The 22,325-nt window shown below is 38.2% G+C and overlaps 1 protein-coding gene and 2 long non-coding RNA genes across 5 annotated transcripts; 1 reads left to right on the forward strand and 2 right to left on the reverse strand.

Annotated features, from left to right (window-relative positions):
• Positions 1-2,688: 2,688 nt before the first annotated feature.
• LOC144027266 (uncharacterized) lies at positions 2,689-5,443 on the forward strand. The gene is made up of 3 exons (XR_013285414.1): positions 2,689-3,100; positions 3,470-3,556; positions 3,638-5,443. It is a non-coding gene; the product is annotated as an uncharacterized LOC144027266 (long non-coding RNA).
• Positions 4,351-5,715, reverse strand: LOC144027265 (uncharacterized). Its single transcript, XR_013285413.1, has 3 exons — positions 5,418-5,715; positions 4,747-4,977; positions 4,351-4,475 (listed from the first exon to the last, which is right to left on the reverse strand). It is a non-coding gene; the product is annotated as an uncharacterized LOC144027265 (long non-coding RNA).
• Positions 5,716-9,410: 3,695 nt separating this feature from the next.
• On the reverse strand, positions 9,411-22,126 carry lhx9 (LIM homeobox 9). Of its 3 annotated transcripts, XM_077534655.1 has the most exons (6): positions 21,858-22,126; positions 19,122-19,400; positions 18,268-18,470; positions 17,229-17,587; positions 13,230-13,432; positions 10,235-12,901 (listed from the first exon to the last, which is right to left on the reverse strand). In XM_077534655.1, exons 2-6 carry the CDS (start codon positions 19,299-19,301, stop codon positions 12,647-12,649), a joined length of 1,200 nt encoding a protein of 399 aa, XP_077390781.1. In that variant the 5' UTR covers positions 19,302-19,400; positions 21,858-22,126; the 3' UTR covers positions 10,235-12,646. The 3 variants fall into 3 exon arrangements, with proteins under 3 accessions (XP_077390783.1, XP_077390782.1, XP_077390781.1); XM_077534657.1 differs by lacking the exons at positions 10,235-12,901; positions 21,858-22,126 and adding an exon at positions 9,411-10,201 and having other exon boundaries at positions 19,122-20,211; XM_077534656.1 differs by lacking the exon at positions 21,858-22,126 and having other exon boundaries at positions 10,234-12,901; positions 17,229-17,584; positions 19,122-20,211.
• Positions 22,127-22,325: the final 199 nt, after the last annotated feature.

Here is a 22,325-nt window from a genome sequence, read left to right on the forward strand (position 1 = left end):
TTCACATGGTCACTCCTCTGACGTGTGCGTGTCGGCGCCAGCTCGTGTCAGCGTGTGTGTGAGGTGAGGTTAAATAGACGCTTAGCAATGAGAGGAAGCAAGTGAGGCAGAACTGGCAGGATATCACACACGCACGCATACACACGCAGTACACGCGCACGCGCCCCTATCACAAGGCGGTGACAATATAGTGTAGCAACACTATCAGAGCAACATGTAAACTGCACGAATGACCTGCAACTCAGTCATCATTCCACACTTGTCACTGTGCCTCTGTAATGTAGGGTCATGTACCGTGTGACCGTGCATGTGGGTGTGTGTGTGTGTATAGTATACAGGGGCTAGTCCCCACTGCCCCCTACAGCCACCCGTTTTTGTTGCAAAATAATGTTTTCTCCATCTAAGGGAGGCGTCCATTTTGTAAGTTGCTGTCAACAGAAAAATGAAATGAAAATCACAGTTGCTCAGGATTCAGGTAACAACCAATCGCGGCTCACCTGTTTTTTGAGTTTGATCATGTGACGTTCGCAAGCTGGGCTGTGATTGGTCGTTACCTAAGCCCTGCGCAATTGTGATGTCATTTTCAGTCGATAGCAAGTGGTAAAATGGCCGCCCCTGGGCTCTGGGTGGAGGAGTGGAACCGTCCTTCCCCACCTGGGAGACCATGTAATTATGTGTGTGTTTTGTGTGAGTGAGTTAAAAAAGAAAAAAAGAAAAAAAAATGGCCGCCCCTTTTTGCTGCTCAGTCTATATATGTGTAGATTCTGCTATATGCAAAACGATAGACAGAGCTTTGTTTGATTTTATATGGAGAAATCGTACACATTATTTGCGGAAATCTGTGGTACTTAATGATTATAGAAATGGTGGTCTGAGTTTTTGGACTTTTCACCTCTCATACACTCTGAAAATTATATGGATTAGACCAGTGGTGTTATTATTAGTCTAGCAAAGTTTTACATTTATAAGTCTAAATTTACACATAAGAAACCTTCCTTTATTGATTTTTTGTATCCATGAGAAATTATTTTTTGCCATTGTCTAGTTATCTGTGTCCGAAAGTTGTAAAAACGTAGAACTATTGCAAACTTTATCATCTATTTATATAATTTTGTATTATCCTATTCTCTTTTCTTTCAGTTATGCTATTGATTCTATATTGTTTAGCTTTTGTATGTTTTAACTTCCCTGGCGTGTTCTATGTTCTAATTGTTTATACTCTATACAATGATTGTATTCAATTTTCCCCCATTAAATTTTTTTTTTTTTAAATGGCCCTCTGAGATGGATAAAATAACAGGTGAATTTTGTGGCTTAATTCATATTCCACATATGCAATATTAATCAGAATGCTTTGTTCAGACTAGTTGGTCCACATAGAACATCATAAAGAAAAGTTTTGTCTTTGATATCAACTTGTCATGTCTATGCTCTCAGGCTTGTTGTGTGCTTTTTGTTTTCAGTGCAGCTTGATTGACGGTGGGCGGATCTACCTGAGACGCACCTGCTGCTTGTTAGCAATCAGGCTGCTTTGAAAAGACAGCTGAACCAGTTTGGTAATTGTTAGACTATTTGCTAGCTCACCTGTTTTACCTTACCTTGTTTCCTCTGATTTTTTGTGAGTACGTTTTTGTGGTTAGTTGTCCTTGACGTTTTTTGCAAGCACATTTTGGTAGTCATTCATTTCTATGTATGTTTTCTGTTTATAATTTGCCATTGTTCACGTTTTTGTTCGTTGTTAATTATGTCTGCGTTTTGGCATCCCCACACAATTTATTTATTTATTTTTTTACACATTAACATATTAGAACATAAGACAAGGATTCATGTTGACGCTTTCTTAAAATAATTGTCATTTTTTTCAGCTTTTTCAGGAAACAAAAAAAAAACAAAAAAACATTTGTGTAATATGCAAAGTGAGACCGTTCCTAATTTAAATTTTTAGAATTTTGAGTGCAGCTAATGTAAACCCCAATTTCACAAGAAATTAAAAAGTGACCAATTTGACAACAATCAATTTAAAATGTATTTTTTTTAAACAGAAATTAGGCAGGATTGTTCTGAAAAAACATTTTCCTGTATTTAATGATGTGTGATATGAATGCTAGTCTCTGGCCTGAACTATACTGATTTAAATTAATTTACATTCAAATTTTCTGTGATATCTATAGATTGACGTCTATGTTTCTACAAAAACTGCAAAAATGTTTTTTGTTTTTAAGAAAAACTAACAAAATATGTGCAAAAAGTTATACTTACATCATTGTTAAATGTTTTGTTTTATTGTGATTGTAATTTGCAGTAGCATATTCAATTGTACTGTTGCTAGTATTTTGTGCACCTATTTTGGAAGATCAAATATAAAGAAAAAAACACAACTCCATGTGATGCAGAGCAGTTCACTGCAAACTGTAACCACAATCCTTGTATTACATGTATTCACTTCATTTTTAACACAAGACTGAATACAGCAAGCGTCACATGTAAATTGTTTTTTACATTTCAGCATTGTTTATGTATGTGTGAAGCAACTCTTCCTTTGTAGAAAAGGAAGCGTAACACTTGAATGTGGGTGTGGAGTTCTCATTGGTGAGGGGGAGGCTCACTTAGAAACACACGCACACCCATAACACGATAAGGCGCATTCCATGCGGTCACCAACAGGCTGGCAGCAAAGTCAAGCAATAGGTCGCTTGCACATCGTAATGCATCATGGGAGTTTTTCCTTCGGGCGCCATATTGGGTGTCCGCCGGTTCACAAGGTACACTCGCGAGTTACACGGTAGAGCTTATCAACCTGATGTAATTTTCGCAGTATTTTCACGATTTACCGGAAGATCAAAAACAACGATACAGGCAGAAGGTGTCTCTGTGTGGCGGGATTGATCCTAATTACGTCCTGACCAAGGGTGATTTTTTTTTTGACGGAGAAAGCTTGCTGGCCAAATGTGACATCTCTGGACATCTTTCCCTACCTCGTGTTGACAACATGCTCCATAACACGCCAACAAATCCCTGGAGGCTTACAATTATTTTGTAAGCGGGTGGATACAGAGTGTAAACTTTAACATCGCATCAGAAGAAACGGTTGCTGTTGCACGTAAGTAAACCACATGGTGTTGGTAATTCTGCACACAAAAATGTTGATTTGTTCTCAGGCTTCCTGTTATCATTGTGTTTACATGCACAGCTAGGTTTACCTGATGTGGTTTTTCTAACAATTTTATAACAGGCAAATATGGCAGAGCGTATAAGAATAAAAAGTAACTATGCACAGCCTCCCCGTGGCTTAATTAAATTTAATGCTACCCTTTCACTAGTTACATGTTACTTAATCAACTTATACTAAATGGTTAAGGTTAACCACTCTCAGAGGACGTATTTTTAGTTTCAGTTTCCAGTACAATAAAACGTGTTCATGGTAACTACTGAGCATACTGACAGCTTTTCTTATGATCTCACGGTTAAGGAGGCTGTCACAACACCCAATTTCTGTCTGGTGCCAGATGGCAACAATTCCCATCACTTGTCACGACAACACCAATAGTATTACCAGGTATGTATGGCTTTACTTTTTGTAGTTTCTTATTTAATTCTATGTTTCATATTTTCATTACAATGTTTGTAATATTTTCAGATTCAGGCACAGATGAGTTTAACTGGACGGACTTCTGCGACTTTGTGGTGTGGACAAAGTGTGATTGTGCGAGTCCACCCAGATCGCTCGTTTTGGCCAGTTGGAAAAGCCAGAGTTTTTTTCCCCCAAAGTCCCCTCCTTACCTGAACTGCTCGGGAGAGCATTTACTAGATCAGCAGTGGACTTCCAGTGTTCCTGCTCAGCCGCTGTCACCTACCACTTGCTCATGTACTTCAAAGATGCGGAATAAAGTAGTTTTTTGTGCTGCAGCAGATTGTAAAATCAAATGATATCACTTGAAGTGTGCCAATCTAGACTGCCAAAAGGACAGTGGTTTTGTGACAAGTGTGAAACAAGGATTATTGGGAAAACTGTAACACAGTACTGGTACTTGTCTTACATTAAACAAATTTAAAAGAGAGCAACTTTTTCCTCTGTACATAGTATAATGAAAGTCATTGCGTACCCCATCAACATTACATCATACCGTCATCTCAGGATGGTAGGCACCTGTGCTAAAATAAACTACATTAATTAACAGTTCAATTTTTAACCCTGAAATTACTACATCTAATCATTATTCACTTCATTTTTTGTGCTTTGAGAAATAATAGAGATTTATGCCATTACTTTAAGAGGGACCATATTGCACATTGAGTCAAATCCTGTCATTTGTATTATGTATAGCTTTGTAAACAAACCCAACAATAGAATTTGTATAAACGCTGCCTTTATTAGCGCCAAACAAACAGTCGCATGTTGTCCTCCTCCAATGCTTTGATGCTCGCCTTCGTTTCCATCATGTCATTGGCAATCAAGTCGGTGTGGCATGAGATCCCTAAAGAAAAAAATAAAGAAAAAATCACAAAAAAATACGGTACCAGTAATAGGTTTAATATAGTAAAGTAGTATAGTTTTTTTGTCAGTGTAAAAGAAATGTACACATTTTGTTGCATTTTTTAATGTATGAACATTGCTACAGGCAAATACTTATTTCTATAAACACTTCCAAATGTCTCTAAAATATAAGGTGCGTGTACACACACAAACAAACACATACATTCACTCATGCATACAATATATCATGTAATGAATTCTGAGTGGCATACCAGAGTCAATGATGTCAGCAGTACTTGAGGGTACAGGTTACTGGAGCCATCTGGCTGCATAACTGCAACAATCTCTGCCACTTCGAGTCGTCTTTTCTTTGCTTGTCTCTCCTGTGCACGTTCATATCTTGGCACCGACTGGGCTGAGACATAGATGTTGTAACTTGGGACCCAACTTTAATGTTGGAGCCCAGTCGGGATGATTGGACAGAAAAACGGGCGCAGGGCGACCTGTTAAAATAAACAAATATATAAACAAATAAAATATGGAAAGACTGGTTATTTTACCGCAGTAGGGTGGCCGTGAATAAGTTCTTTAGCATGATGTGTAGGCTACCGGGGGTCTGTTTTCTTGCATCACCCCCGGGGGTCTGTTTTCTTGCATCAGCCCCTTCTGTCTCTTTTTTTTCCAAGTTTACATTTTGCCACCAAAAAACATGTTATCGGCATTAAAAGCCCAAGACTAATCAATCCAATTTCAGCAGTAAACACTTTGCACTGGCACTACTTGGGTGAAAATGTTCGATGTTAGCTTTCGGCTAACGTCCGCTAGCCAGCTTGTACTACCGAACTTGCTTGCTCATGAATCCAAAACATAAGCAACTTGCCCATATATGGGCGGTCGAAACGTTATTAATCCTCATGCATTAAATAAAGGTAAACAAGCTTACCGCTCACAAAGTGATCGCTGCACACACGAGCCCAAAGTAATGACTTCCCTCCGGAGTCCGCACTCCTCTGTCTCCAGGCCCTGGTTCCTAATTATTTTCGGAATTCGGAAAAAAGACCGACTATTTTCCCCCTTGGCTTTGTTCGAACAGCCAACGATGCAGCAACAATGTACCATTTTAAACGCAGAAAACAAACGTGATAGATACGTGTTAGACCGAATCGCTACGTAAATGGAGGCCACCCAGCATGGCGACTACGAGAAATCCGAGGCGGAAGTGACGACATGTGCAAGCGACCTATTGCTGTGATCAAGCGGCCATGATGTTGTCCAGAATGTTCATTCTCCAGCTCCACAACAGATTGCCTGTTTTTCTTCTTCTTTGGTTTGTCTGCCTCCTAAAGCGTCCTCAAGTCAGTGCAAAGGAATTCTGTCCCTCTTGGACACGCTCAAGTTTTTGCTGTTTTCCCACATTGTTAGAATTCAGCGCACAGGCCTGTTTGCTGGTCCTATGTGGCTTCGATCTCTTTTTGCTTTTCCATCACAATACACATTCTTATTCGACTTATATATTCATGATTTGTACTTTATTTGTGGCTAAAACCATGCCTGGAAATTTGGAAATTCATTTTTAAAGTGTTCTTGCTATTTCGAGTAAGTTGGACATGCGCTCAAGTTGATGTCTGCAAATATTCACCGTTTTACCCCCTCAAGGTCATTTGGACAGACATCTCTAATTGTATACATTGAGCACACGCCAAACCACCAGTTGAAAATGATCTGACATTTTCATAGCTTTTTGCCTTTGAGAATTACAGTATATCGCTGGAGATTCCGTTGGTCATTCTAATTCTGAAAATGGCCACTATAATATAGACCAGGGGTCAACAACCTTCTTGAAACTGTGTTACTTTGTGGGTATTGACTAAATACAAATAACTAATTTGCTCAAGATAATTTACATTTTTTGTTGTTATTAATAATTATGGTCATCTTTGTAAATACACTGATCATGATTGCTCATAAGAAGTATCAACAACGATTTAACAAGGTTTAGAAAGATAAATATCAATAGTCTCTTTGCACGTTTTTTTTTGTTTTGTTTTGTTTTTGGGCTGGCAACGGCAACCATGAGGCTTGCCTTTAGACAGCCCTGAGACTTGCTTTCTACAGTATAGTTATCTGATATTGCTTTATTAATATATACAGGACTGTCTCAGAAAATTAGCATATTGTGGTAAAGTCCATTATTTTCTGTAATGCAATTAAATAAGCAAAACTGCCATACATTCTGGAATCATTACAAATCAACTGAAATACTGCAAGCCTTTTATTGTTTTAATATTGCTGATTATGGCATTTTCAGCCAAATGTCTTATCTCAAAATATTAGAATATTTCCTCAGACCAAGTAAAAAAAAAAAAAGCCATAATCAGCAATATTAAAACAATAAAAGGTTTGCAATATTTCAGTTGATTTGCAATGATTCCAGAATGTATGGTAGTTTTGCTTATTTAATTGCATTACAGAAAATAATGGACTTTACCAGAATCTAATTTTAGTCTAGTCTAATTTTCTGAGACAGTCCTGTAGTATCTCTAATCCAACACCCTCGCATCCTTTGTCATTCTTTTGTTTCTTTTTCAACCACACAATACCCAATTCAGTAGACATGTAGTTGTCACATCCACCTCCCCCATTCCAATAACATGTTTCACCGAAGCCTGTAATTTTTTTGTTTCCACATATAGCAAAATCGAAAAAAAAATTTTTTACTTTAATTTATCAAGCACAGCGAAATCAGTCAATCTAGCAATTAAACATTGTTTATATATTAAAAGAACTGCTACCTGAAGAGATTTCTATTGTTTATTTTATTTTTTTCTTCCAAAACTGCTATCTGAACAGCTTACTGTAAGGCAAATAGTTTACGATTTTACAGGATTTTAGGATGGCTGAAAATATCATCCCGTGCACTGAACAGCAAATAAATCCCATTTCTACATTCGGGACAAAAAACAAGATCCTTTTTTAAAACAGTTACATCGGAATCGTTCATGTGATGTTTTCACAATTCTGACCTTGGCACAAGGAAGAAACTGGAGGGAAATATTTTTGCTTGAAAAATAAAATCTTGATTCACCAAAGCGCCATGAAAAGAAATATTACTTGTTAATTAATTGTAAGTATAGTACATTTGTCCATCCATCCATTTTCTTGACCACTTTTCCTCACAAGGGTCGCGGGGGGTGCTGGCCTATCTCAGATGGCTCTGGGCAGTAGGCAGGTTACACCCTGGGCTGGTTGCCAGCCAATCGCAGGGCACACAGAGACGAACAACCATCCACACTCACAAGCACAACTAGGGACAATTCGGAGCGCCCAATTAACCTGCCATGCATGTCTTTGGAAGATGGAAGGAGACCGGAGAAGACCCACGCGGGCACAGGGAGAACATGCAAAGTCCACCCAGGAAGGCCGGAGTGAACTCCACCCAGGAAGGCTGGAGCCTGGACTCGAACCGGAGTCCTCAGAACTGGGAGGCGGACGTGCTAACCACTTGACTACCTAGTACATTTGTATATTTATATATTTAGAAAAGCTCTACAGTGTATTAACCAAATTTAGTAAGTATAGCAGGTATTTTTAGTATATATGCTATGGGCCGCTTAAGAATGGATGGCGGGCCAGAAAGGGTCCCCGGGCCATAGTTTGGAGACCACCTCTAACCTGTACCCGTAGGTTTGATTTCGATTGTAAATGGTTGTTAGTCTCGATGTACGCTACAATTGACTGGCAGGATGGACCCATTTGACTAATTGAAAATTGTGTGTATACAGATTATTTGTTTGTCGGACAAGTAAATATTTTTTGAAATGTTATACATGCAGTTTTAGGTTCCAGCAAATTCCTATGTTTTAATAATTATTTCATTTCTTTTGTCATGCAAATATATGTTTTAAAATGCTATTTATCTAAACGGTTTATGTTTTTTTTTTTTTTTTTTGCTGCACACAACTTTGAGTGCTGAAACAAGGTACAACTACACATGTTAAAGAAACGTGAACATTTAATTAATATAATTTTTTTAAGACACTAAATGGAATCCCAAATTAGAAACATACTTATATTGAGTTTACAATAAATTACGGATAAACAATTAATCAATTTCAAAATAAGATCACAAAGTAGGATTTTTTTTTTTTTTTCTTGTAACAAATGCTGTAATCTTCATTTTGGTTGGTCCATAGGCTTTTTTATTATTTTTTCAATTACTTTTTTATTTTATGTATTTATTTATATCAGTGTCTTTAAGTATATAAGTATATGTATTTTTCTTGTAACAAATGCTGTAATCTTCATTTTGGTTGGTCCATAGGCTTTTTTTAAATTATTTTTTTAATTACTTGTTTATTTTATGTATTTATTTATATTAGTGTCTTTAAGTATATACGTATAAGTTCAGTGTGTCAGAAGTGTAGTCCAAATATCTACATATCATTGCTTCATAAAGGATGAAAAGTTGAAGCCAAATTTCTTTGCATTATTGTTGTAGGTTTGACTTATGATTTGCTGACTTACTGACTCGTTTGGTGCAATTTTGTGAAGTTGGTGTATATATTTAAAATACTGCGAGTCAAGGTTTTTAGTACATTCATAACTTTGATTCTAATAAATAAACTGTTTTTCATATTAATTCATGTAACTTTATAGGCCGAACTTACAAGAACAAAACATATCTGTATAATGGTAATAGTGATTAATTTATTGTTCGTTTTTGTTAAAATATACAAGGGAAGAGGACCTTGGGGAAAAAAATCGCATATTAAATCACAATCCTATTATTGTGTGAGAAAAAAAATCTCAGTTTGTTTTTCAAAATTGTTCAGCCCAGCTGACATTTACAATATTCCCGTACATTGTCAGACTGCAAAGCTAAAATGAATGTTATGTCACACATTCGAGCGCCTGGTGTCATGTGTACATAAAGTGGTCATGTGACCGTTTTCACCTGCAGCGTGCTCAATGTCAAGAGTGCTGTATGACCACTTCCTACATTGTGTGCGAACTCAACGAGACATTTGTTTCCCCTTGTGTTTTATTTTGCAGCGGACAATCACACATTGACTCAAACGAAATAATATACATCTCAAGGATAACGTCAACAATAAGGCGCATGCAAAATGAGAATCATCTTCTTTCTGCCGTCTTGCGTCCCTCGCCACAGACAGATGGCAAACTCCGCAGTCGTCTTCATGCGCGCGTCACATTTGACGGGCATCCTCCTGCTGCTGCTGCCCTCGTTCACTTTCAAGGAGGATTGCAAAAAGGACCCTTGTGACAACATGGAACAACTTGGATATACTGTAATGGGGGCAGCAAGTGTTTGGTGGAGAAACAAAGACTGTATGGCATGTATACTGTACTGTGTTTACATATAGGAGTCAGTGGGAGAGGTGTGCGTGCGTGGCTTCTGTGGAGTCGTTTGAGTTTGTTTTCGCTACATCACAATACATTTTATTGTCATATTTTGCATGAGTCTTTCCAATACAGACATTGAGATCATACATCATCATGGCGTCTCCTTGCTTGATGGATTCAAACAACACTGCTGTACACTTGCAAGCCAATATTTGATCTCGATATGTTATATCATCTTATCCTAATATTGTCTTTGTCTTCAATGGTGAGGAACTGCCATCAAAGTTTCCCCCTTCTGTTAATACTTTAGGGAATTTTCAAACGTCGGGATGTATGGCTGTAATGCCCCAAGATTTGTTCTCCCTGAAAGAAATGATAGAGTAAGAATATATTAACTACAGAGCAACCTGGCTTTACGGGGTCTGCATTGATTTTTGACTTCATTTTAGGTTGACCACGTTAAACATATGTAAATAATGCGCTTTGCAGCATTCTGCCGATTCAAATTCTACAGCCATGATCATGCATTAAAAAGCAAATTTTCAAATTTTTTGGACTGCAGGGTTTGGATGCAAATCCGTGGGGCATTACGTCAAAAACATCATAAAAGAGGAAATAGAAATTAAAATGGAAGCGACAATGAGGAACGACGACGGTTAAGTCAACTGCCAAATGCTCCCTCGTCGGCTGATGTGACAAAGGAACATTGAGAAAGAACACAAAAATGGCAAATGACAAATAAAAAAGGCATTTAAAGCAAAGTATTGTTTTTATTCACACAAATTTAATAAGATATATAACAACCGTTTGGTCCATAAATATTTAAGGGGAAATAGTTTCTATACACCATCTTTATCAAGAAACAGGGAAACATGGACAATCTTGATAGAACACTTACTGTACTCAACTATTAACACGAAGATCAATATATAAGGTTCTTGGAACTATATCTGAAAGAGTGCACAAATGCTTTCTATGACATCGCGGCCCCTCCCCCAAATTCTTTTTTTTTTCTTCTTCAAAACAGGATACACCATAAAAAGATCTTTGAAAATAAGATGCAAAACAGTACAAAACTAGTGAGGCGTCCAAAGGGTGTGAATCAGTTAACAAAGAACACACAGAATCCTGAATTTCACAACCTTTTCTCGCATAAGGCACATAGAGTAGAACTGAGTTAGGCATCTACTTCATCAAGTAGACTCGGTCGGAGTAGCGCTTTTGTTCTACAATAGAACAAATCAGGACGCTTTCCTCTCTCTTTTCAGCCAGAAGAAACATGCTGGATTTTTTTGTTGTTGTTTTTTTTTGGTCTGATCAGTGGCAAGTGGCTTTCTAGAAAGTCAATGACAGGAGAAAAGAGGATTCCACCTGCACTCAACTGCACCTATCTGAGGTCATTTTTCAATGCCAGCTCTACAAATCCAGTCTTAATCGTTATACTACACTCCTTTTTCCATTTAACAAAAAAAAAAAAGGAAAAAAAAGAAAAAGAAAACATCACCCTGAGCAACATGATAAAACAATAATGCACTTTTTTACGGGGGGGCTTTTGTGCAATTGACTCGATCTGCGGATGCGTTGACTGGGATCAATTTTACTGCGATTCATCCAGCAGGCCAACATGACAGCTGATTCCAACAGTGTCCATCAACCACTCGAAACAGTTGCTATCATTACGATTGTGTTATTTTGTTACCACTGTTGTTAGACTCAAGTCAAAAAAAAATAAAATAAATATGTTGGGCTTTCTAGAATGAAGTCGGATTCAACTGCAATAACAGATGGGAGACATTCAAAAAGAGAATTCCAAGACTGTTTTCTGGATTTGGACCCATATACAGAACATTCGACAAGTTTGCTTCCCAAATGAGTTCAAAACAGAAACGACAATTGAATTGGGAGCATACAATTACAGGGCAAAAATCACCAATTCAGCATGAATTCAAAAGGGCTCAATTTGTCATCATTCAATACAAATGTACAAATGAAGAATTGCGTATGTTATTGTTTTTCCCAATGATTTTCTTCAAATGGAAATCCACCAAAAAAACAAAAAGTCTTTATGATAATATGTTGAATGTGTCTGCAATAGCCTAAACACAACATTCCGATGAATATTGCATTTGTGGAATATGAATTAAGCAGCAAAATCCACCAGTTTTTACCCATCTCAGGGGGCGGCCATGTTGTCGCTTGCTCAGTTCAGTTTCAAAGACCAATCACGGCTGACCTGTACTCTGCAGCTGAGCCATGATTGGTTGGTTACCTGCTCAGGTAACAACCAATCACGGCTCACCTGTTTTCTGAAGATGAGCCATGATTGGCTGGTTGTTACCTGCTCGGGTAACAACCAATCACGGTTCATCTGTTTTCTGCAGCTGAGCTGTGATTGGTTGTTACCCAGAGTAACTGTGATGTCATTTTCAGTCAACAGCAAGTTACAAAATGGCCACCGCCTGAGATGGTTAAAAACAGGTAGATTTTTCTGCTTAACTCACATTCCACAAAGGCAATATTAATCAGAATGTCGTGTTTAGACAAGTGGAGGCACATACAACATATCATAAAGAAAATATTTGAGTTGACTTCCACTTTAAAGTCCTTTCCCAAAGTTTGTCACCACCATGATGAGGTGTCAAATGCTACACAAGAATTTGATGCGGCCACTGCTCTTCTTGCTCTTGCGCGTTCTCCTCAAAGGGGCCTTCTCTGCTTGATTTAAAGGTCAATTGAAAAACAAAAGTGAGAGAAAAAAATAAATCAGAAAAAATAACAGTAAAATAAAAAAAGAAGCAGTCTGCTAGCTTAGAAAAGGTTCGTCAAGGTAGTTTGTGAAGGGCTCCCCGAATCGTGGCTGTCCAAACTAGAGGTGACGGAGGTCACTACAGTAATCGAGGGGTTAGTCAGGTCTGTTAGCGTGGCCGCGCTGGAGGGGGGGGTCAGGGCGCCACTGTCGGACGAGGGCGGAGGGAGTGAGGTGCCATCAGCCTTATCAACACCTCCGTTCTCCTGTCGTAAAACGTTCCTTCTGAATTTGGCTCTCGCGTTTTGGAACCAAACCTGCAAACCAATGCCAGTGGGGCTTTTACTTTTTTTTGCCTTTAGGATAGACGATTGCTTTCAAAATATACAGCTGCAGATCAACATGAATTGACACAATATTTGGGGAGATCAAGGCGCCGGACAACTATGATCAACTCCTTTCTGCCTCGAAAATTACACAGCCAAAACACCCAACTTATGACTACATCCATCGTGGTTCAATGAAACCGAAGAAAAGAAATGAGAGTCTGGGAGGTGAAATGGTGGCAGGGGATCATGGAGTAGGGGGAGTGGGTGCGGAAACACTCATGGGGGTGATCATATAGGCAAACGGATCCGTGCTTACCTGCAGAACTCTTTTGGTCAGACCCGTCTTCTGGGCCAGCTGCTTGAGGTCCTTAGCGTCCGGGTTGTGGTTGATGGCAAAGTAGGATTTCATTGTCCGCAGCTGGTGGTGCTTGAAGGAGGTCCGCATGCGCTTGGTCTTCTGCGTGGGCGCGTAGGCCTGCTGGTCCCGGTCCAGGTGGTCCGCGTCGTTCTCATTGCAGCCTGCCGGGGGAGAGCGCAGCGGCCACGACAATCAACATCAGTAACGGCATTTTTGTTCAACCGTTAATATTGCATCATCAAAGAGCACGAGACATTTTCAACACTAGATTGGTCAATAATTTGACAAAATGACAACCAATAATGTGGACTGACCAATAGCTTAGATTTGTAGGAAAAATGTGAAATTACCCAAATTGTGACATACATGATAGATAGATAGATAGATAGATAGATAGATAGATAGATAGATAGATAGATAGATAGATAGATAGATAAATTCAAGTCATTAAAAAGTTACAATATTGCACATATTCACACGCAAAGTGATGTATGTGGTAATGTGACATCAGAAACAATCGAAATATTTTTTTTTATTGTAACTGGGTAGGAATATGCCAAATGAAAAGTATTTTTCCACGGGTTTAAATAGTCTGTTTTCCTTTTTTTTAATTTTTATTATTATTATTAAATCTAAAAACATTGTTCAACTGATTTCAAATTTGAATGACGTGAGAAAACTATTAGTACTATTCCTACTAATAATGTACTTTTTGTTTGTTTTTGGCCTCATGCTGAAAACTGTCATGTAGACTATACTCAGCAAAAATCCAGGAAAAAATGAAATCAGCGTCTTTCTGAAATGTGTTACAAAATCTACATATTTTGGAATATACTTTAGAAAATTTGATAAATAAATCGCCATCAGCATAAAAGCTATTTAATTGTGCTGGCCTTGGACAAGTAATTACTCAGATATTCAAATTTCAAATGTTGGAATGATATATTTTGGGGTTACCCTGCATCAAGTTTTACTTTTAAACAGAACTACTGCAATAAATGAACTTTTAGACGATGCTGTAATGTATTGAAGGCATACATTCCATGAGTGGTCGGCTAACACGGTTCCATAACAACAACACACATCTCACTATATTATTTAATGCCACTTGTGACTACTGTCATATAAAGTTAACATGTGTTACACTGGATAACACGTAAGCTGACATTGTTGTCCTCATGCTTGTAACAAACATACCTTTTTTTAAAATAGTTGTACACGCTTTGACTGTAAATTGATGCTCAATATAAAAAAAACGACATCATGTGCAATTCTACTTGGCATCATGTGACGGTTCATGTTATTCTGCCTGTCACAATTGCTCTGTTTGGCACCTTTTCACACTCTTAAAATGAAGACGATTGGCATCTGTAAGGCACATTGTTTTATAACAAGTACCCACTAGGGGTCTCTGTATCCAAAGAAGACCTAACCTCATGGAGAGGTGTGCAATAACAATACTCAGTAGACTCACTCAGCGAGCTCGGCGTGTTCAAAACAAGCACGAAAAGGCTCACTTGAGACAAATAACATCAAAACAACAGCGGAATCGGATCCTATTTGTAGCAAATGTGAGGTTTTAGATGTGCGCATGAGTGACGGATATTAACAACAACATTTTGGGGAGACTACAATGAAAAGGGTGTCGGAGGTTTGTACACATTCAAAATGATTTAATCGCTCCCTTTTTAGCTCATATTTAACAATCCCATTTCATTATTTATCGATGATAATAGCTTTTAAAATAATAATAAAAAATTATGCATAATCAAGACAATATTATTTAGGTAGCAAAAACAATGCATTTTTTGTCATAATTGAAACTCCATCCCATCCTACTGTTCCATGAGAAAAGCCTGCATTTGCATAAGGGAATAAAGGAACGGCAATCGTGTTTTATGGTATGCAGTTGACGCAGTGGCCTGAGAAGAGCGGCCTGGCCTGGCCTGGCCGCAGCGCTGGAGGCCCGGGATTCCAACGTCGCTTCCAATTAAGCCAGAACAATTAACGCGCAGATTACCCTTCTTCCTCCCCCCATTCATCGCGAACACAGCCGCACAATGACTCGCTTATCAAGCGCGTACTAATTCGCGGACAGACACGAAAAATTGGGACGCTGCAGGGTCCAGCGACTCCCAGCATGAGGGACTGGAGTTTTTTCTTTCTTTTTTTTCTTTTCTTTTTCTTTCTTTCTTTTTTTTCTTTTTTTTTTTTAATTAAAAATATTTTTCGTTCAAACACTAACTTACTAAAAGCAGACACAAAAAAACCCGTCAAAACGTGTGGTACAAAACATTTTTGACTAAACTTGCACAGTCATATATACACATGTGATGGATGTGAAAATTAACGGATGACAGTAAATTAATAAATTAGCGACTAAGGTCATCGTTAAGCCTCAGGGCAGATGCATTTCATCCAGACATGCAACCCTTACATAAATTAAATTTTAAACCCATCATCTCGTTCAGTTGTGCAATTCCACTTAATCGTCCGAAAATGATTTCGTAACAACAAATATGATATCTTTGTTTGTCTATAAGCCAGTGACATGACAGGCAGAATAAATAAATGCTCTTCCACCACATAGCAATTAAATACAATCACTTTTTGTTTTGCGCTTTTCTTTTACTGTAAAAATGTGCTTTGGTTCAATAATGGTTTGGAACCACTAAACTTATTTTGTCCAGACTGTGTTTGGAAAAATTGGGGACATGAAAACTTTTAGAAAGCTATCTTTGTGTGGTTGTTTTCTATTCCAGTGACATATAGTGACATGGAGAACAATTACATAAGTTATTGTACTTCTTCCTACTCTGTTTGAACATGTAAATTCTGATTTTACTAATAATTATTTTCCTTTTTAACTTTTGTTTTCTTTTTCACGTTTATTTTACATTTTGTATTGCATTATGTTCAGTAAATGAAACCAAACCAATTAAATGTAATTCCAGTAGATGGCAATTCACCCGAGTATCCACTTTTTGTGAAACATAAGGTGGTGTACCATGAGATATTATGCTAATTAATGTGTACCTCGACTTAATTAAAAGAAAACAATACAAACAACAAAAAAGAAAGAATTCAACAAAGGAACAAACACTGGTGTTAACTCTCCACCCCATAACAGTTACATTTTGGTCATGTTTTCTTGTGGGGGGGTTTTTTCCATCACAAATGTAAAAACAAATATGAATCTATATGTATTTTTTTTTATGCATGTAACTAAAGATAACCAATTTTGCTTAATAGGTCTGAAGCAGATGCTAATGTTATAGAGTGACAAGAAGAACAATTAACTGCTCTTTCATCATATGTCAATAAACAATAATGTATCCACTTTTTGTGATTTTTCTTATTTTGTAGTGGTGTTTATTTTTCACGTAAAAATGTGCAATATAGGTTGAGAAACACTTCAATTCATTCACTTGTTTTGCCCAAAAGGGAGATTGTGCAAGGGAATATAAAAATGTAGCTATTTTTGGAAAGTTGTTTTTGCACACTATTTTTTCCAAAGTGTGTTACAGAAAATTGTAAAAATTCACTAAATACATATATTGTTAAGAACTGCATCGCTTTTAACCTATGTGTTCATTTTTTTGGGACTTTTTGTAAGGTTTTCCTAAAAAAAATAAAAAAATAAAATAACATAGCTTTTGTAAAAAAAATAAAAATAAATATATATATATATATATGCTGAGATTGATAAAGGTTGTGAAACACTGAGTTCATGAATTTATGTTTTCTACGAGTGAGATCTTGATCAAGTTTTGTCATGTTGTGTTTGTGAAAATCGGAAAGTGAAAACTTTTAAGAAGCTATTTTTGGGAGGTTGGTTTTGCCCTCTTATTATTATTATTATTATTATTATTATTATTATTATTATTATTGTTGTTGTTGTTGTTGTTGTTGTTATCATCGTTGTTTTTCTTGCTTTATCGCGTGAGGGAGTCTCACCTGTGTTATAGCTCGGTAAGTCCAAGCCCATGGCCGGGCTCTTCCTCTTCCTCGGCCGGCCCTTCTGAGCCGTACCGGTGCCGTTGAAGTAGGGGAGGCCGAGGCCGCCGCCCTTGGCCGCCAGCTCGGCGAAGTTGAGCTGGGGGTGGTAGTCGGCGCCCTGCACCAAGCTCTCGAAGTGGAGGCGGCAGTAGACCAGGCTGTCCTTCATGCCGAAGTGGTCGCCCGTGGTGAGGGTCTTGTTGCACGAAGTGCACGTGAAGCAGCTCAGGTGGTACACGGAGTCTCGCGCGCGCATCACCATCTCCGAGGCGGAAATGCCCAGGTGGCAGCGCGCGCACCTCTGCACCGAGAACCTTCTGGAACAGACGCATCGTCAAAAACACACTCCTGGGAGCACACATATAAACATATACGCGTTGGGTGTTGCTAATTAGTCTCACTATAGAGTTGTTATTTAAAAAATGGCTTTGTTAAATAGTAGAAAGGGCGTTCGAGTAATTTAAATAGTATTTCTAATTGTAGCATTCGAGATGGTGACTTGGCATTAGCATGGGCTAACATGTAACAACCTCGTTAACACTAGGTTTTTGTTTTGGTTTTTTTAAACCAACATTGTGTCACAGTTAAATAGTCTCTACTTGGGTGTGTATATTATGAACAATATTTATCGTTTCTTCTCATTAAAAGTGAGCTTATTTAAGCCGTCCCACCATCACTGCTAGCTTCCCAACGTAGGCGACATTTAGCACACAAAAAGATGGCGATTTAAAGAGACAGGCTACATATTTGCATTGACAGTAAGTGAATTCGGCCTATACATTTTATTTCTGTCCTATAATAATAAGCACACGAATTTGACTGTCTATGAATTTGTTTTTCACTCAAGGTAAAGGTTGATCTCATCAATTATTATTTTAACACATTAAAGGCCCATATATGAAAAGCAAAAAGTCTTTTATTGTCGAAAAAAATGTTGGTCTTAACAACGCTCATGTTGCCTACATTTATCCACGACGTCGTTCGTGTACACCTTTACCTGTAGTAATCCTCTTTGCAGTAGATGCTGCCATCCTTGGCGAAACACGTTAGCTCCGACTCCAGCGCTAGTTTACATTCACAGCATTTGAGACAGCGCAGGTGCCACTGCTTGTCCACGGCCAGGAGGTAGTATCTGTCCGAGATCTTGCCCCCGCAGCCGGCGCACAGGGCGGGCTTCTCCGGGCTCATGGAGGGCATGGTCTGGACACAGCAATACACCGTCAGGAAAATCTTTTGCCATATTGGCAATAACATTTTATTATTATTTTTCTGTAAGTATTTTATATATATTTTTTCTATACTAAATGTGCATGCATTGCTGAGACAACACGAGCAAAATGTTCACATTTGAGTCCAAACCAATTATTTTCTGTTGTGCACAAAAATCTGCCATGTTTTCTCCAAACTGCATTTGCATAATTTATTTTTATGTGCATCATTTACAATGCAATGTAAATTCGCAAGTGTTGTCATGTAAACAATAATAACAAGTACCGTTATATTGCTTGGTTAATTTAATTTAGAAAATAATAATAATAATAATAATAATAATAATAATAATAATAATAATAATAATAATAATAATAATAATAAGCCAATTGTGTCATGTTTGTTTGTTTGATTTGTCTTGTTTTTTATATCTATTATGCTCAAATGTTATAATAATTTAGGTTAGTTCTGTGATGTTGAAAATTGTAAGTACTTTTAGTTGTTACAGGCTGTTAGACATCCATTATCAGAGTTTGAAATAGAAATTGCTGTTTTTTCTTTTTTTTTTTTTTTTTTAAGAACTGGAATAGTCCCCTTCGGAAATAATGTATATTCCCTTGCAATTGAATTTAAAGGCCTCACCGTCTCTCTGCCGTTGATCTGCATGCTTTTGGCCAGGCGAGACTCCGATTTGGACCTTCTCTCCATCTCCTCCATGATCCCTTGGATGTGGTCCCCGGAGATCCCGTGGAAAAGCATGGCTCCCGGTCCTGGGCGCAACGTGCGAGCGGCTGCTTCTGCCTTGCAGCCCACCACTTCCATATACCGTGGACGCCGACTGGTGCGGTGCTGGCTCGGCTCAGCGCATCCAAAATGCAGAGAGTCAGATCACCTCCCGCGGCCCACTGCGTGCAAAGGCAACTGGAAGCACAAAAGTAGAAAAAAAATGGGGGGAAAACTACAACAGCAGCGGCATGGGTGGGACGACGAAGTGCACAAGCTTGTTCCTTCTTTCCAGAATGTCTGTCGTCCAGATTGACAAAAAAAAAAAAAAAAAAAAAAAAAAAAGGTATAGTCCAAGGGGGGGAAGGAGAGGGGGGAGGTGGCTGCAGTGTGGCCAAAAATAATGACACAAGCTTCGGTTAGCTTCTTTTCTCTCTTTTTTTTTCCACTTTCAAAGTTCCCAGTCAAGGCTCCTTGGTATTTGGAGGTCAGATTGGAACTGCCTGCATTTGAGCACCGTGTCCTATTTGTGAAGAGAGCAAAGCCTGCCCAGTCTGAATAATTTGGTAGGAGGAGTTCCCCATCTCACTCTCTCTCCCCTCTCTCTCTCTTTTTTTGTCTACCTCTCTCGCTCTCCCTCGTCATTCATTCCTATTGCCCAACAAAGAAGAGTCTTTCTTTCCCCATAGTTTGCTTAAACACACTGCTTCACTTATACATAAACATATTTACATCATTTTTAGTCACCGTGTCGCTGTTAAGCTTGTTTCGTCACATCAATTGTCTAAATTCTAAAATGTAAATTCTTGAATTTATAAGGTTATTAAGGCCTATATGATTTCCCAAAGTTTGATACATCATCATCATCATTATTATCCCCACGATAAAAAATAATTTGTTAATCTGATGCGGTCCAGTCAAGTGTTTGGTCGCTTCAGTGTGTGCACGTGTAGTGGGCGGGGCCTGATTCTATTAATTCATTAGAAGTAAGGCACTGCTGGATCCTAAACACACGTTAAATATCTTGCTTTTTTTTCCCAGTTTAATTTTCTTATAACACTTTATTTAGTACCTCTACCTCGATTATCTGTTGTAATTACATTACATTCATTTCTCTCTTCCTCGGTGATAGGCCCATGCATGAAGCACCTTTGTTTACTTTCAGTGAGACTTAATTAAAGCCACGAGAATTGAGTAGAGTGACATTTTCCACATATAACAGACCAGGCGAGTGTTGTGTTGTACCTACGGCAGAAATGGAAAAACAGGCTATAGTGGTAACGGTGGGCGGGGGAAAAAACAGCCAGTTATCACCTCTTTTCAGTAATTTCGTTTATTCTCAATTTATATGATCCGTATCAAGCAGGCGCCATTGAGATTAGGTATGTGGCAGCTTTAAGGGATGGTGGAAAATAGGTAACGCAAATTATTATGAAAATAAGACTGAGACTATAAGTTTTATAGTGAATAATATGTTCGTGTAGCATGCATGTGCATGCAGCCAAATAAGGTGCCACAAAATGCTCTAACGTGGCCACGCCATAAAATGTAAAATAAAAATAAGGATGGGGGGGGGGGGTCTATATAAAACGAGTACTGCCTTCAGGTCACCTATATATTTTTTTAATTTCATTTGAAGATATGTTGCACTAGACATGCACTCCCGCCATCATCACGTTGCTTAGCCTTTAATTGGAGGCCCAATGGAGGCTTGAACTGCTTTTGGACCTGAATTGAACGTTTATTTGCACACTGTTGTCTCGTTCGCTTAATAAATAAATAAATAAATAAATAAATAAATAAATAAATAAATAAATAAATAAATAAATAAATAAATATTACTTGCACTGACAAAGGCCCCGTGCACGACTGTTTTGTTTTTTTGTTTTTTTTTAATTCCCTACAAAAAAGAAACAAGTTGAAGTCATGTATATACGAGGATTTTATGGAGACATTTTTGATGAGTTGAAATGTCAATAAAAAGGAGAATAGTGTTGACCCGTAGCCTCCAGCGGTAACATTTGAGTTGACGGAGAAGGATTTAGCGATGCGTCAGTGAGCACGCAGCGAGCAGCACACTATAGGGACTGGTGTCGTTTGTAGATTTGCATGAATGATTGTGATATTCCCTGCTAGTAAACACGCTCCTTTTCTTTTCCCCCTTTCTCCATTTCACAGAAATGCCCGTTTAAGTGCCTTTAAGCCTAAATTGTGAGATACTCATCTTATGATTTTATTTTTTTTCCTTTCTAGACATAGATTTTTTTTCAAAATTAATTGTTAAAATCGAGACATTAAGCTTATTTCAACTGATGTTAAACAACAAATATTTCAATTTATTGGAACATTTTAAAATTCCAAATACATTTGATAAATTGGTGCAAAAGCATTATTATTTTTTGTTGCCATACAAATGTTCATAATGCATTATATATTTTGTTTTGAAATTACCTCATAGCCTATGTGCACCTGAGGAGGTACTTTCAAAACAAACGTCATAATAAATAGAAGAGGAGCAGTTAAAAAATAAATAAAAATAAATACAACAAAATAAGTGCCTTTTAAGGCGGATTTGTCAGTTAGTTGTCATTAAGCTTAGCATTAGCCTTCCCGTCTTTCTTCCAAGAAGACACTTGGCCGGAGTCAGATTCTTACCTGAGGATGTGCTGGTTCGATGGCCGCGCGAATTGGAGACGCTCCAGCTCGGACTGCGAGCTCCAGCGTAGGACAGGAGAAGAGAGGAAGGAGAGAGAGGAGAGGAGAGGGAGGTTGACTGCCTGCCTGCCGGTAGATGGGGGCTGTTCCACGTTTGTGAGCCGCGGCTCCACATCCAGCCTCAATTAAAAGGCAAGTCATTTAAATATTCCTCCGGCATGCACAAGACACAACACGGCGCACACACCATTGCGCTGCAAACGGCGAGCCAATGGCCTTCTTTGCACGAGTGGAGCTTCTGATGGCTGATGTCGCCACGAATTAAAAAGGGCTAAATAACACCATCCTGTATCGGTTACCGCCTTATGGTGAGCAATAAGCATTCGTACGAAGATTTAAATCTATTTAAATCACAAAATGGCGCTTCAGTGTTTTAATAAGAAGCTCCACTTGCAGGTATGACAATTA

The sequence above is a fragment of the Festucalex cinctus genome, chromosome 10 (assembly GCF_051991245.1).
Source record: "Festucalex cinctus isolate MCC-2025b chromosome 10, RoL_Fcin_1.0, whole genome shotgun sequence".
Taxonomy (NCBI): Eukaryota; Metazoa; Chordata; class Actinopteri; order Syngnathiformes; family Syngnathidae; genus Festucalex; species Festucalex cinctus.

Bases quoted from the DNA above. Each gene is read 5' to 3' on its own strand.
- lhx9 (XM_077534655.1), bottom strand. From the start codon at position 19,301: ATGGAAGTGGTGGGCTGCAAGGCAGAAGCAGCCGCTCGCACGTTGCGC. The intron at 18,471-19,121 runs GTGAGGCCTTTA...TGCTGTGTCCAG, and splicing joins AGATCAACGGCAGAGAGACG to ACCATGCCCTCCATGAGCCC. The intron at 17,588-18,267 runs GTAAAGGTGTAC...CGTCTGTTCCAG, and splicing joins TGCAAAGAGGATTACTACAG to AAGGTTCTCGGTGCAGAGGT.